At 32.8% G+C, this 12815-nt stretch overlaps 1 protein-coding gene across 3 annotated transcripts in view; it reads right to left on the reverse strand.

The window, feature by feature from the left end:
- LOC117167151 overlaps nucleotides 1–12815 on the reverse strand; it is a 94855-nt gene that overhangs the window by 31446 nt on the left and 50594 nt on the right. For all 3 annotated transcript variants that reach the window (XM_033351871.1, XM_033351870.1, XM_033351872.1), the window contains exon 3: nucleotides 3358–5316. In XM_033351871.1, the coding sequence (XP_033207762.1) occupies nucleotides 3358–5316 (1959 nt within the window). The remainder of the gene's footprint in view (nucleotides 1–3357; nucleotides 5317–12815) is intronic.

The raw sequence follows: 12815 nt of genomic DNA on the forward strand, positions 1-12815 counted from the left end.
AGCTCCAAGGAGATTATGTTGAAAAATAAAAAAAAATTTACCCAAAAAAAATTGTTTTTATACTTCATTCTAAGGACTTATTGAACTACCCTCGTATTTTCCCCTCTACCGTCCAGGTTAAAGAGGGTTAATGGGATCCAGTGCTTAGACACCGCATATCAGATGTACTTGAAGTTCTGAACGTTCAGATGAACGAATTTTTTTATTGATGACTTTGTAAACCATAAAAAGGGCTTAAAATTTTGTTTATTTATATAGTAAATAATATATTTACCAAAACAAAATTATAATGTATATTTTAAATTGTAGTTGGAAGAATATTTATGGGTAAAATAAACTTGGGAAAAAATATTTCGTTCATTTGAAAGTTCAGAACTTGAAGTATATGCATATCAGCTCCATTTGTCCGCTTGACATTTATATCAACATACCATACGTAATTAATAAAGTACGTACTTCAATTCCTCACGGCAAATTGACATTGTTTAAATAAAATTGAACTCAGAACCGTTTCAAAAAATTGTCAGTTGCCTCTATCGGAATGGCTACTCAAAATAGAGAAAAATTCCCAGCCGTTTTGCGCGCTTCAAATATTTTTCCGGTTATTTAAATTTTCGAACTGTAAACGTCACGACTGGATTTCCAAAGTAAACGCCATCAAAATTAAACAGTTTTTCTTTCGAGGTCTTCAAACACAGAAATAATTCAAACTGAAAATGTTTGAACTGTGTTTATTAAAAATAGAAAAACATCGACATGGACCGTGTCCATTTGAAATCAGGCAGGCTCTACATACAGTCACAGAATTTTACCGGGACAAAATATGTTGTTTTTAGAGGAAATTAGGCGATAATTAATTTTGCGATTTTTGAAAAAAAAATGTTTACTAAATTATGTGTATTTGAATTTTTTGCTTTTGTTAAAAAAAAACATTTTTTCTTTAAAATTATATAAATTTTGATCTAACTGAGATACTTAAAGTTTCTTTCTACACTCTCGTAGAGTTTATCTCCTTCTCCCGAAATCAATGAGACAATTTAGAAATTGTTTAAAATCAATCAAATGACGGCGGCTTTTCTTAAAATATTAAAAGTCGATTTTCTCAAAAAACCCACACTTATGTCTTTTTTCTTTAATTTCTTGTTGAATTTTTACCATCATAAAGAAAATATCTTGTTCGTTTTATGCGAGCTAAATAACATATGTGACTAGGAGAACCTTTGTTCATATATAAAATCGAATTTTCGCATTTTTCTTGCAAACAACGACAGATACGAAAAATAGTTAAGAAAATAGTTTGCACAGTTAAAAAAGTTCAAAAAAAGATCTAAACTCATTTATGGTATCTTGCAACATTTCCCAGTAAAATGAATAATTCAATATCTACAAAGAAAAAAATTCTCTTGACCACAAAAATAGCGTAGCCCGCATCAAACTTATAGAATATCTTTTTATTTTACAAAAATCCTTAAGATTGTTTTTTCAAATTTTATATATAAATGAACGATTTAAATTTAAAATTCTCTTCATAATTTTTTCTATCATTATGTGGTAGTTTAATGTCTCTATGCAAATTTAGATTCACAATAAATGATAAAACTCGAAGAATAAATTTAAATGCCAAACGACAAGTGTGTCGCGATTTTGAAAATTTTCACAGAAGAGCAATTTATAATATAATAGTTAATAACAGATTTTTACAATTAAAATAATGGTGTGCTCTACTGCGGCTGCAGTTTTTCCGAAAGAAATATTAAATTTGTTATTTTTCTCGGAAATGGTACAACATATCATAAATGAGTAAAAAAATTGGTGTAAAACTTTTTTAAATGTGTAAACTATTTTATCAACATTTTTTCGTATCTGTTATTTGCAAGAAAAATGCGAAAATTCGATTTTATAAAAAAAAATTTCTAGGCCACAAAAGTTATTCAGTCCTCATAAAATTCACAAGATATTTTCTCTCTGATAGTACAAATTCACCAAAAAAATTACTAAAAATATAAGTGTGGATTTTTTCAGAAACAAAGAAAAAAATCAAACACGCTTAACTTCGTAAACAAATTTTTTTCTAACAAGGAGCAAAAATACGTATTGCCTAATTTCAACTTAAAGCCACATATTTTGCCCCTGAGAGATTTTTCGATTTCAAGTGTAGAAACTGCATGATCTGAAATGGATTCGGTTCTTGTATTTCATCTGGCACCAGTGCGCAATCCCCGTTCGTCAGATTTTCTCCATTAAGGAATTTATTCCCAGATGAGAGCAACCCTTCTGAGAAAATGTCTAAATATTGTCATCTCCTATTATAGGGATCGTTATCCTCAATTTCACGCACGTAGCGCTCGATGGCGATCGTAATCTGGTACAATAAATTTGTAAAATACAAATGCTACCTACATTTATTTATATTTGAACGTTACGAAATAAAAAATCTTGACTTTTTAATACCCTCATTTCTATATTATACCGTTTGAAGTTTAAAATTGGAACCAAACAATTTTTTATACATTTTTGTATATACAAAAAGTTGGAAAGAATACTTCCACTGCCCTTCAAAGGATTAAGAGTCTTTTGTTTATTAGAAAATCATTTTACAGACATGCCGTATATAAATAATTAAAATTTTAATTGGCCAAAAATTCGGTGCCACTTCGCGTTAATTGATCTTAAATTCAAATGGAATTAAGTTTTGCATTCGCCTAGAATATATTTTTGAATTAACCTTAAGTTTAGTTTTAAATTAACCTTGCGTTTTTTAAAGATTTATCTTGAATAAAGTTTTGAAAAGGAAAAGCCGATCGGATAATATTGAAAGGTTATCAGCATTGAAGTATAATACAAGGAAAAAAATGTTGTTAATTTTTATCTATAGAATGCTTAAATTTGATAAAATTTTCTTAGTTATTTAGGGAGTTTCTTATTTATATAAGTATAACTAAAAATATATTGCACATGTTTACAATGAAAGTTCAGTTACTTCGTGGAATAATAAACTTTTTAAATGAAAATGGTGTATTATTTACAAAAACTAGCTAAACAAAGAATTTCTTCAATGTTATTGAAAATTGTTTTCAAATATAGTTATAGTCAATAATTTCCATATTTTACTTGAGAATTAACCATCCTAAGATGACTTGGTCTTGGTAATACAAAGGAAAAAATTCGATGTGCATAAAAATGTATTAAAGAGACAAGACATTTAGAACTTCAAAATAATTAAAAAATTCAATAAAAAAGATGAAACTCGACTAGGGAACCTCTAAAAATATCCGAATTGATTTTTTAAATTTGTTATTCAGCAAGGTACGGCATTAGGTCTAATGGACATGATACATTTGTCAAAACGAAACTTACTTTGGCGATCAGCGTAATAACCCTTGCATGCTCTCGCATGTGATCCACAATGAGGCGATCAACACGGGATGGACTTCCTTGCAGACGCGGAGTTGGTATGTTGTTGGCGCTTGTTACCTTCTTTCCAGGAAAGTGTGCAGCAAGGCCAGCCTCGCACTTCTTACGCTCCTTTTCTAGCTGTTTGAATTGCTCATACGTCTGCTCTAGTCTCAAATGTAAGATTTTTGACGATCCGGTTCGCTTGACAGTTGCATTTCCACTTCGCAAGCCCAATCCTCCATCAAACAAAACGGACATCGGATGGTGTGGTGGGACGGTCATTGGAACTGGCATGGGCATCACTGATGGAAATACAGGCGTCCCAGAGGCTCCTTGCATCAATCCTTTGAATAAAACATCAGCAGGAGGCACGGCAGACATTCCTTTAGCTCGTTGCTGTCGCTGCTTGGCTATGCGATTCAAGATGTTGCTGTCAACCGTATTAGTCGCCAATTGTTGGGAAAGATGGTTGTTTGAAGGAAACGGCATACCGTTGGGGAGCTTGTAAGCTGCACAAGGAGTGTTTGCGCGCTTCAGGCCATTGGGATAGGTCATACCGTTCGCGCTTTGAGGAACAGTTTTTAAACTATTTCCGTTATTAGTGACGTAACGTGGATAACCGTTGACTGGTTGGTAGTTATACTTTGCTGATGGTTCCACCGTCGTGTTACGCGAGCTGAGATTCCTGGGAAAACCAATAGGAGAATAGACTGTTTTTTCTCTAGATTTCGTTTTTGGACTGAGCATTTTGAGGATATTGTTTTCGATCCGCTGGTCCTGATTGCTTAAGACCGCATCATAGTTCAGATCGTTAGTTGCAGACATGGCGTACTCATTAGGAACCGGGTATCTGTTAATGAAGCGCTTGTAGTTTTGCTCGGCTGCTCTGTCCTGATTGAAGACTTGCGACTGTTGGTGCAAGAAGAGCTGATGTTCATTGCTCGGTGTCATGTTGCTTACGTTCATATTTGGCGCGTCGCGGAGGTCCTTGAAATCTTCGTAATTATTTCGTGGAAAATTATTAGGAAAACAGTTCGGTAAAGCTGAATCGACGGGCGAAAAGTGTTGTAAAGGTGAATTTGATAGAAACCCCGAATCAGCGCTGAGGTCAGTCATCGCGGAACCCGGTCTGTAAGATTGACCATTAGCAGTCATGTTGTAAGCTTCGTGGACGTTGTGCATAAGATTGTTGTGCACGTTCTGAGGAATATTGTGGCCAACGTTGCAATGCAGTGGCATGTCGTTTAGAGTGACGTTGTCTGGCGAGTCTAGCGTCAAATTGCGAGCCACGTTGAAGTTGTAGTCTGTGTTTGAACAAGACTGCATTTGTTGTTGGTAGTTCCCAAACAAATCTTTAGGGCATTCCGATGCAATAATTGATTCGGTCCAGTTAGCGGGCCGTGAACCATAATCCATTCCATTAGTCGTTTTTAACAGTCCATTGGACGGAGGAGCGTAATTTCTACTTGTGCATGGAGACTGTTGGCTAGATATTAGATTGTGATGATGCATTTCAGAATGGTGTGGATTATTTGTGAAACCATTGGTAAAAACGTTTCCTTTTTCAAGTCCCGTACACACATTTAGACTTAATGAGTTCAGTCCACCGCAGATGTTACCGTAATCGCGGTCATTTTCGATTATGCTTGATATATCACTTGAGATTCTTCTTGACGGAAATTGCTGAGTCAGTCTACAGAAATCATTGTTGGTGCAAGGATTTGCACCAGAGCTGCTTTTCTGGATTTGCGACAACTGGGACATCTGAGTCTCAGAATGATAACGTAGAGAAGAATTTCCATTATAGCGAGTAGCGTAGACATCGTCACCCACAACGACATCTTCGTCCAAAATTTTAGCAACTAAATCGTTTACCATTGAGTTACTTAAGTCTTGACTTTCTTCATCATCAACGTTCCCCTGCAACACAAAGTACTAATTAATTCTAAATCATTAAAAAATAGGTTTAAAAAATTGAGAATACGATCCTAAAATGTCAACTTGTATAGTTTTTATTTAAAGCACTTTTAATTATATTGGCGAACCGAAGCAGAAGGCAAATCAGGGTGCCCGTTTTAATCGAGGAATAAACTTCGCCGACATTTTTGTTCATCAAAAAAAAAGTTTTTGATGAACAACATTTAAGAAAATATATTTTCTTATTTCCTTAATTGTTTTATCAACAATTCTGCGTGTATAATCATAGATACGCATTTTTTAAAGCAGAGTGAGTTACTCTAGTCTTTTTAACAACCGTCGATTTTGAAATCTAAAATAGTTAGTATTCGATTTTTTAATAAAATAAAGGAATGCGCAAACAGTTAAAATTTGTTTGAATGTTTGACATAATCTATGTCAAATCAAGCAGGCTCTACACTTCAAGTCACAGAATCTCTCGGCGAAGATATATGTTATTTTTAAACGAAACTAGACGACACGTATTTTTTGAGTGAGCTACCTGATGGACAGGTAGATAGCTCTGTTCGTTTTTGAAATAATTTTAATAAATACGAATTTTGAAAACTGAAGAAATTCCCGTCTTTTTTCACTTTAACTCGCTCTAATTCACAAACTATTTAAACATTTTACTTCAGATTTGGAGTAATTATAGTTCGAAGTACACTTTACACCGTAGAACAGTTTAAACCTATTTGTTTTGTCATAAAGAATGGTTAATAATGTTTTTCTAGGTAAGTATTCGAAAATGATTCAAATATTTTCAATCGCAAAGTCTATCGGCGTCCTTAGGTGGGTAGGCACGCGACCATCCAGGAAAGTTGGAAAATTGTATTTTCCAATATTAATTGTTGTGTTTTTTATAATAATATAACAATTTATTTATAATTTTAAGTATGAACTGCTTGCTTTTTGCATGCACAGTCAAATTTCGTTCATTGCAAGTTTCGTTTATTGCAAGCCAAGATATTCGTCTATCGCAACTTCCCCAACTCCCACCACTGATGGTCATATGTTCCGTATAGCCAATGGCAGCGCAGAGCGGACATGACCATGGTTAAAAGCTAAAAATTCGCAGTATTTTATAACAATTAACTAATGTATGCTATCAAGTTTTTTGATAATTTAATAATAAATAAAATACTTAAGAAACAAGTGGCACACATTTTAGATGTGTATTAAGATATATAATCAATTAATGAAATTTAAATAAATAACATAAAAAAATTTACCTAATGTATGCCATTAGGCATAATTAAATTAGCTTATGGTTTACGTGCATATTTTCATTATGGCATCCAATTAAGTATGTTCGCATGAAGAATAGAAATAAGGTGACCAAAGTGGTATAACCGAAAATGAGAAATAAATTTTTTTAAGAAAATGGTTAGAATACTTTCCGTTTCTGTGTATGGAGCTAGTGTGGCACGGGTATTAAATGACAGCTGCTAGACACATTTAGCATTATGTATGATTGTGATATTTGATTTTCACAGCTAAATTATTATTTATATAAAAAAGATTTAAATAATTTTATTCATGGCGAAAAATCTTTGACGTTTATGTAATTGTAGTGATCCTATAATGTCTCAAAGATTTAGGATTTTTTTTTAGTCTTGAGATTATATTTAAACGAACCATGACGGCGGCCATCGATACCCGTACCACACTAGTGCCATGGTCGAGAAGATCTAGCATTTCGATGCGTTATTGTACATCCGACAAAAAAATGCTCGTTTTTGGTGAAGTCAATGTACAGGACTTTGGGTTCCTTATCTCTATTCTACATATATTTTCAATTCCACCACCAGTTGCATTCACTGCGTTGACTGCTGAGGGGAAAACAATGAGCCACATGCATTGGATTCTGTAAATTTTTGCTATATTTTGCTAATATCTTCGTAAAAACTAATTTTTTCGGTATAAATGTACTTGAGAAAGAGTTTCCATTTGGTAAGAATTATTTAATGAAAGAATAAAATTATTATTATTCAAAACTTTTACTCGGGTGAACCCGGTTACACATCTTAGCCATGGACTAACATAAATCAAGTGACTAATGAGATAAGGATGTTATAAGTTAATTTAATGCGATGCTTGAAACCTCTTGCGATTACGTTGCAGATATACAATTACGAGCAGCCGCGAGCGTTGGAGGTGACAGTCACTTCTGGATGCTTCCTTAGAACTACCATCTGCCACGTCACAGGTTTATAGTCGATTGCTACCTGATTATCAAGAAAGTTCTCACAATGGGACAGGTGTTTAATAAAACCGCTTTCTGAGCTGCTCCCAATATCCTACTGCCTCCTAAATTTTCATTAATTTTTTATTTTATTTATTATATTTTATTTATTTATTATTATCATCATTCATTACACGAAGATATTACAAAAATAAAGCTTTGTCCCATGCATTTGATCGCCCCCCCCCCCGCATTCGAGCAGATGAAGCTACCTTCTGGTTGAAGTGAAAATACCTAATTGGTTGTTTTCAACCGTTGAGGGCACTGTCGATCACACGTACCTTTTCGTAAGTGGGATAAAGTGGGAAATGGCACTTCCCGGGCAAACTATCAAAGTACAGATGTCATGCGCTACTGACATCTGTTAGTTACTACCGTAAGCATATCTTTATGGTATACCAACGCGTGCAGAAATGTGTTTGTGCTCTCTGACTATGCTCAAAGCAGCTCAAAGTCTTCAAATGATTTCGAAATTTCTTTCTCCCAAGTTTGCACATCGCTTTTTTAAACTGTTTTTCGAGATAAACCGATTGTAAATATACTCAAAGTATTCTTTATAGTCTTAATTTTAAAAATGCAAAATAATTTCGTGTCATTTATACATTGTAAAAAAATTAAACTCACATTTTTGCAAAATGTGGTGTCGGGGTAAAGTTAGAAACTTTCTTTAGGGTAAAGTGGGAAATGTCAAAAATCGCTAATGAGGCGTCATTTTGCATCAAAATGTTGTCAATTCATTGTTAATGATTAAAAAAAGTGTTGTGAACTTATTTATCGAAAAAGAAACTAGAAAATTCTAGCTCTGATGAAGATCGTGATTTTTGCACCATTTGTCTGCAACTCATGCCCGAAATCATGACCAGACACAATACAATTACATGTAACAAAAAGGATTGTCAACGATCATATCATCAATTTTTTTTTATTGCAAACATTTTTTATTTTTCATATTTACTCTTTGGGTGTATTCTTTGAACCTTCTTTGACTTAAAATAAAGATTTGATAAATTTGCTACAAGATTTGTGAGGTTTATCAAATTTTGTAAAGTTTACCACTTTACCCCACGACTTTCAATTTTGGTCATTTTGAACATGATCAGTCGGAGCTCGATAACTCTTAGGAAGATCAATATTTTCGGTTAGTTTCTGTGACAAAAAGATAGCTTACTTGATTTTCTTTGATATAGTAAGTTTAAACATAAAAAAATAATTATTTATGTTCACTTAACGGAGCTCCAAAAAAAGCTTCCCACTTTACCCTACTTACCCCTATATAAATCTCGTGCCACGATGTTTGTCGCCACTAAACTCAGAAACTACTTAACCGATCTTGATTAAAATGTGCATACTGTATGTAATTTGATCCAACTTGAGGGATAGGATACTTTTTATCTCGATTAATTGCCTCAATATCTTTTATTGCAAATAAAACCTTTTTATTTGTAACTTCCGTAAGGTTCTAACAAATGGCGGTGCAAGTTAGTATTTTCTATTCTCTTACGATCCGGAGGGAAAATGTCGGTCAAACTAATCCAACAGATAACGCCACAAAAAGTAGGTTTGACTTTTGCATTCAATTGCTTTAAAAAAAGGGGTATTAATTAAAAACCTGATGTAACTATTACTAATTATTTGAAAAAAAGAAAGTCATGAAAATTTGTAGTTGAATATGAATAAAATTTAATTTTGAGATACATTTTGAAAGCAGTTCAAACTTTATGTTTCTATGATTTATTTTGCTGATATTATTGATTTTATTATTTGTTAAAGTTAAAAATATTATTTATTCTTACAATTCTGAATGTAGGTAATCAGAAAATTAATAATATTTAAGACCTCAATGACAAAAATATTTAAAACATATACATGATCAGAAGAATTAATAAAAAATATATCACTTATATCCAATATAAATATAATAACAATTAAAATATGTAAGACTACAACTTAAGTTGCATAGTAAAGAATCTTTGTACCTTTAAAATCTTAACAATTTCAAGTTTTGAAGGAAATATTGTTAAAAAGTAATGGTAATTGTAATTAAAACGTTTGAGGCAATAATTTGGTAAAAAGTCAATGACAAGACTGATAAATGAGAAAATGGATTTAATATTATTAAATATAATGTATATATTTAAATTGCACCGATCATATATACATTTATAAAGTTCAATAATGTATTTGTTGCTTAATCTTGCAAGCTTTTCTCTCGCTGCATTCAACCCCTAATACTTTTATTAACAAATTTTAATTTAAAGGAGATTTTGAATTAAATAGTTAATTATATTATTGAAAACCTCATTTCTAAAATGAAAAGGCTATAAGCTCCAAACTTTTGCCTCCTTTATTTTTTATTAATAACACAGGCCAACAAAAAAAAGTTGTGAGCCGCTGAATCCGAATATGGCCTTAGAATTTGCCCTACACGTCTCAGTTTCCCTAGGTTACTCTAGCGTGCCTTTGGTTTCCTCTTGATTGGGTAATTCTATGGAAATTGAAGATCTTTCTCATATTATATAGATTTGAACGTGGTGAAAATGCCATATCTTTTGCAGATTTGCGTGCTAAATCTAAATTTGTACCCCAAATTTTTCGGGCTTGTTCCATTTTCTCTTTAGATGCAAAATTTAAAGAAAAGCCTAGGGAATTTCTGGTCACAAAGGCCCACAAAAAAAGTTGTACGGGACATGTGACTGATTTCCTACACAAAACTGTCAAGGATATTATGTTTTTTTTTCTGTGTAAATCTATACAATCTGAGAAAGGCCTTTAATTTCTCTAGAATTACTCAAGCTAGGGGACATATAAGGCACACTAAAGAATTTATGTGTACAAATTAAGTCTCTAAGTCGTTGCACTTAACAATATAATATCGATGTGTCTTTTTTCGCGCATACTGGTACTATCAAAATAACGTGCAATCAATCTCTAGGGGTTTCCTTATTTTCTGCATCTAGAGGGAAACTGAGACGTGCAAGATAAATTTGAGGCCAGATTTGGATTCAGCGACTCAAAATACATAAGAGTTACCTAGTCACTTGTGTCGTGCAGACAAATTTTTTGTATGGCCTGTGTGACTAGAAGATCCCCAAGGTTTCCCTACCGATAGACATCTCTGAGTATTCTCTGGCGAATTAGACTGGCCCATTTGAGACTATAAGCAGAGTCGATTTGAAATGATTTAGTCTCTGAGATAGTCTGAGAGATTTTGGTCCTTTTCAAGGTCCTTTTAGTGGTCCTTTTAAGAGTGGTGCAACGGTAATATAATGTTCCTTTTGTATTCGCCACGTACCGGGCAGGCAGAGTTATTTACAGTAGTTGGCCGTCGCTAATTCGACTCTCCCTTTTTAAATTTCTCTTCAAATTATTATCACTTTTTTTTTAATTAATGAATTTTCTCATTATACTTATTTATAATTATAACTTATATAGTAATATACAATTTTCTAGTTGGATTAAAAAATGTTGTCTTGTTTGCGTATCTCATTCAATTTACGAGAAACGTCGTATTAATTCCAATTTTAAGCATTTTGAAAAAAAAGTTAGATATCTGAAATCATCGAAACCCGTAGATTCCGAATTAGTATGTTTTAAGCTGTTAACTATGAAATTTAAAAAATATACTTCTACATTTTCATCTGAAAGCTTAACAAAGGACCCTTGAGTGTCGGCTACTCTATTGATATAGCTTCTCTGCTTGTTACTTATGGTCGAATTCTTATTTCAATTTCAGCCTCTCTGCTTGTTATGTATGATCGTATTTCTATTTCAATTTCGGAAAGGACATTTTAAAGCCTTTAAAACATTTAAAAGAACTATCTGGACCTTTAAATATATATACTTGAGTGCCTGCGGAGAATATCTCTTAGCTTCTCTGACCCTAGAGAATCTTCAGAATATACTTAGAGATTTCTATCGGTAGGGTTGCCCTACTTTTTGCATCTAAGGGAAAATTGAGACGTGTAGGACAAATTCGGTGGCCATATTCGGATTCAGTGGCTCGAAATCCATAAGGGTGACCTGATCACTTGTCTCGTGCAGACAGCTTTTTTTTGTGGGCCTGTCAGTAAAAAAATTTGTTGTTACAAAAAGTGCTTCACATTAATGTAGGAATGACATTTAATAACAAAACTAATTTAAAAGTTTATAATAACCATTCTTATAAACAATTCTTGTGTCAAAATATTCAAATATCAAATTTAAAAAATTTTTAATTTTCTTTAATCGCCAGAACGACTTGAGATATTCCTTAAAATAATAAATATTTGATAATATTTCATAAAATGTAACAATTTAAATAAACAAGTTAGACAAACAAATTAAAAAGTTTAGCCCTTAAGCATAGAAATTTTTTTTTGCACTGGAATTGTTTTAAGCTTTTGGACGAATGACTGCTTGTCACAAAAATATTTGAGAAGTTAACAATAGCCATTGTTATAAATAATTCTCGTGACAAAATATTTAAATGTAAGGTTTTATTAAAATTTTAATTTTCTTTAATCGCTACACCCTACCGAAAAGAATTTTTGAGTATATACTAAAAATTCTTTACGTCAAAGAACCTCGGAGAAATTCTCCGCAGGCACTCAGGTAGATATTTTTAAAGGTCCAGGAAGCTTGTTTAAATGGCCTAAAGGCTTTAAACTATCCTTTCCGAAATTGAAATAAGAATACGATCATAAATAACAAGCAGAGAGGCTATCTCAATAGAATAGCCGACACTCAAGGGTCCTTTGTTAAGCTTTAGGATTAAAATTTAGAAGTAGATTTTTTTAAATTTTATAGTTAACAGCCTAAAACATAATAATTCGGAATTTACGGGTTTCGATGACTTCAGATACCTAACTTTTATTTTAATGCTTCAAATTGGAATTAATAGAACGTTTCTCGTAAATGGAATGAGATACGCCAAAAAAGACAACATTTTTGAATTCAACTAGAAAATTGTATATCAGTATATAAGTTATAATTATAAATAAGTATAATGAGAAAATTCATCAATTAAAAAAAGTGTTAATAATTTGAAGAGAAATTTAAAAAGGGAGAGCGGATCAGCCACGTCCAACTACTGTAAATAACTCTGCCCGCCCGGTACGTGACGAATACAAAAGGAACATTGTACGAGGGTAGTTCAATAAGTTCTTAGAATGACCAACAGATGGCGCGCGAATCGCTCCAAATCATCTGTTTTCAGTCAGCACCACTCCCGACTAGATAT

This window comes from Belonocnema kinseyi, chromosome 2 (genome assembly GCF_010883055.1).
Source record: "Belonocnema kinseyi isolate 2016_QV_RU_SX_M_011 chromosome 2, B_treatae_v1, whole genome shotgun sequence".
NCBI lineage: Eukaryota > Metazoa > Arthropoda > Insecta > Hymenoptera > Cynipidae > Belonocnema > Belonocnema kinseyi.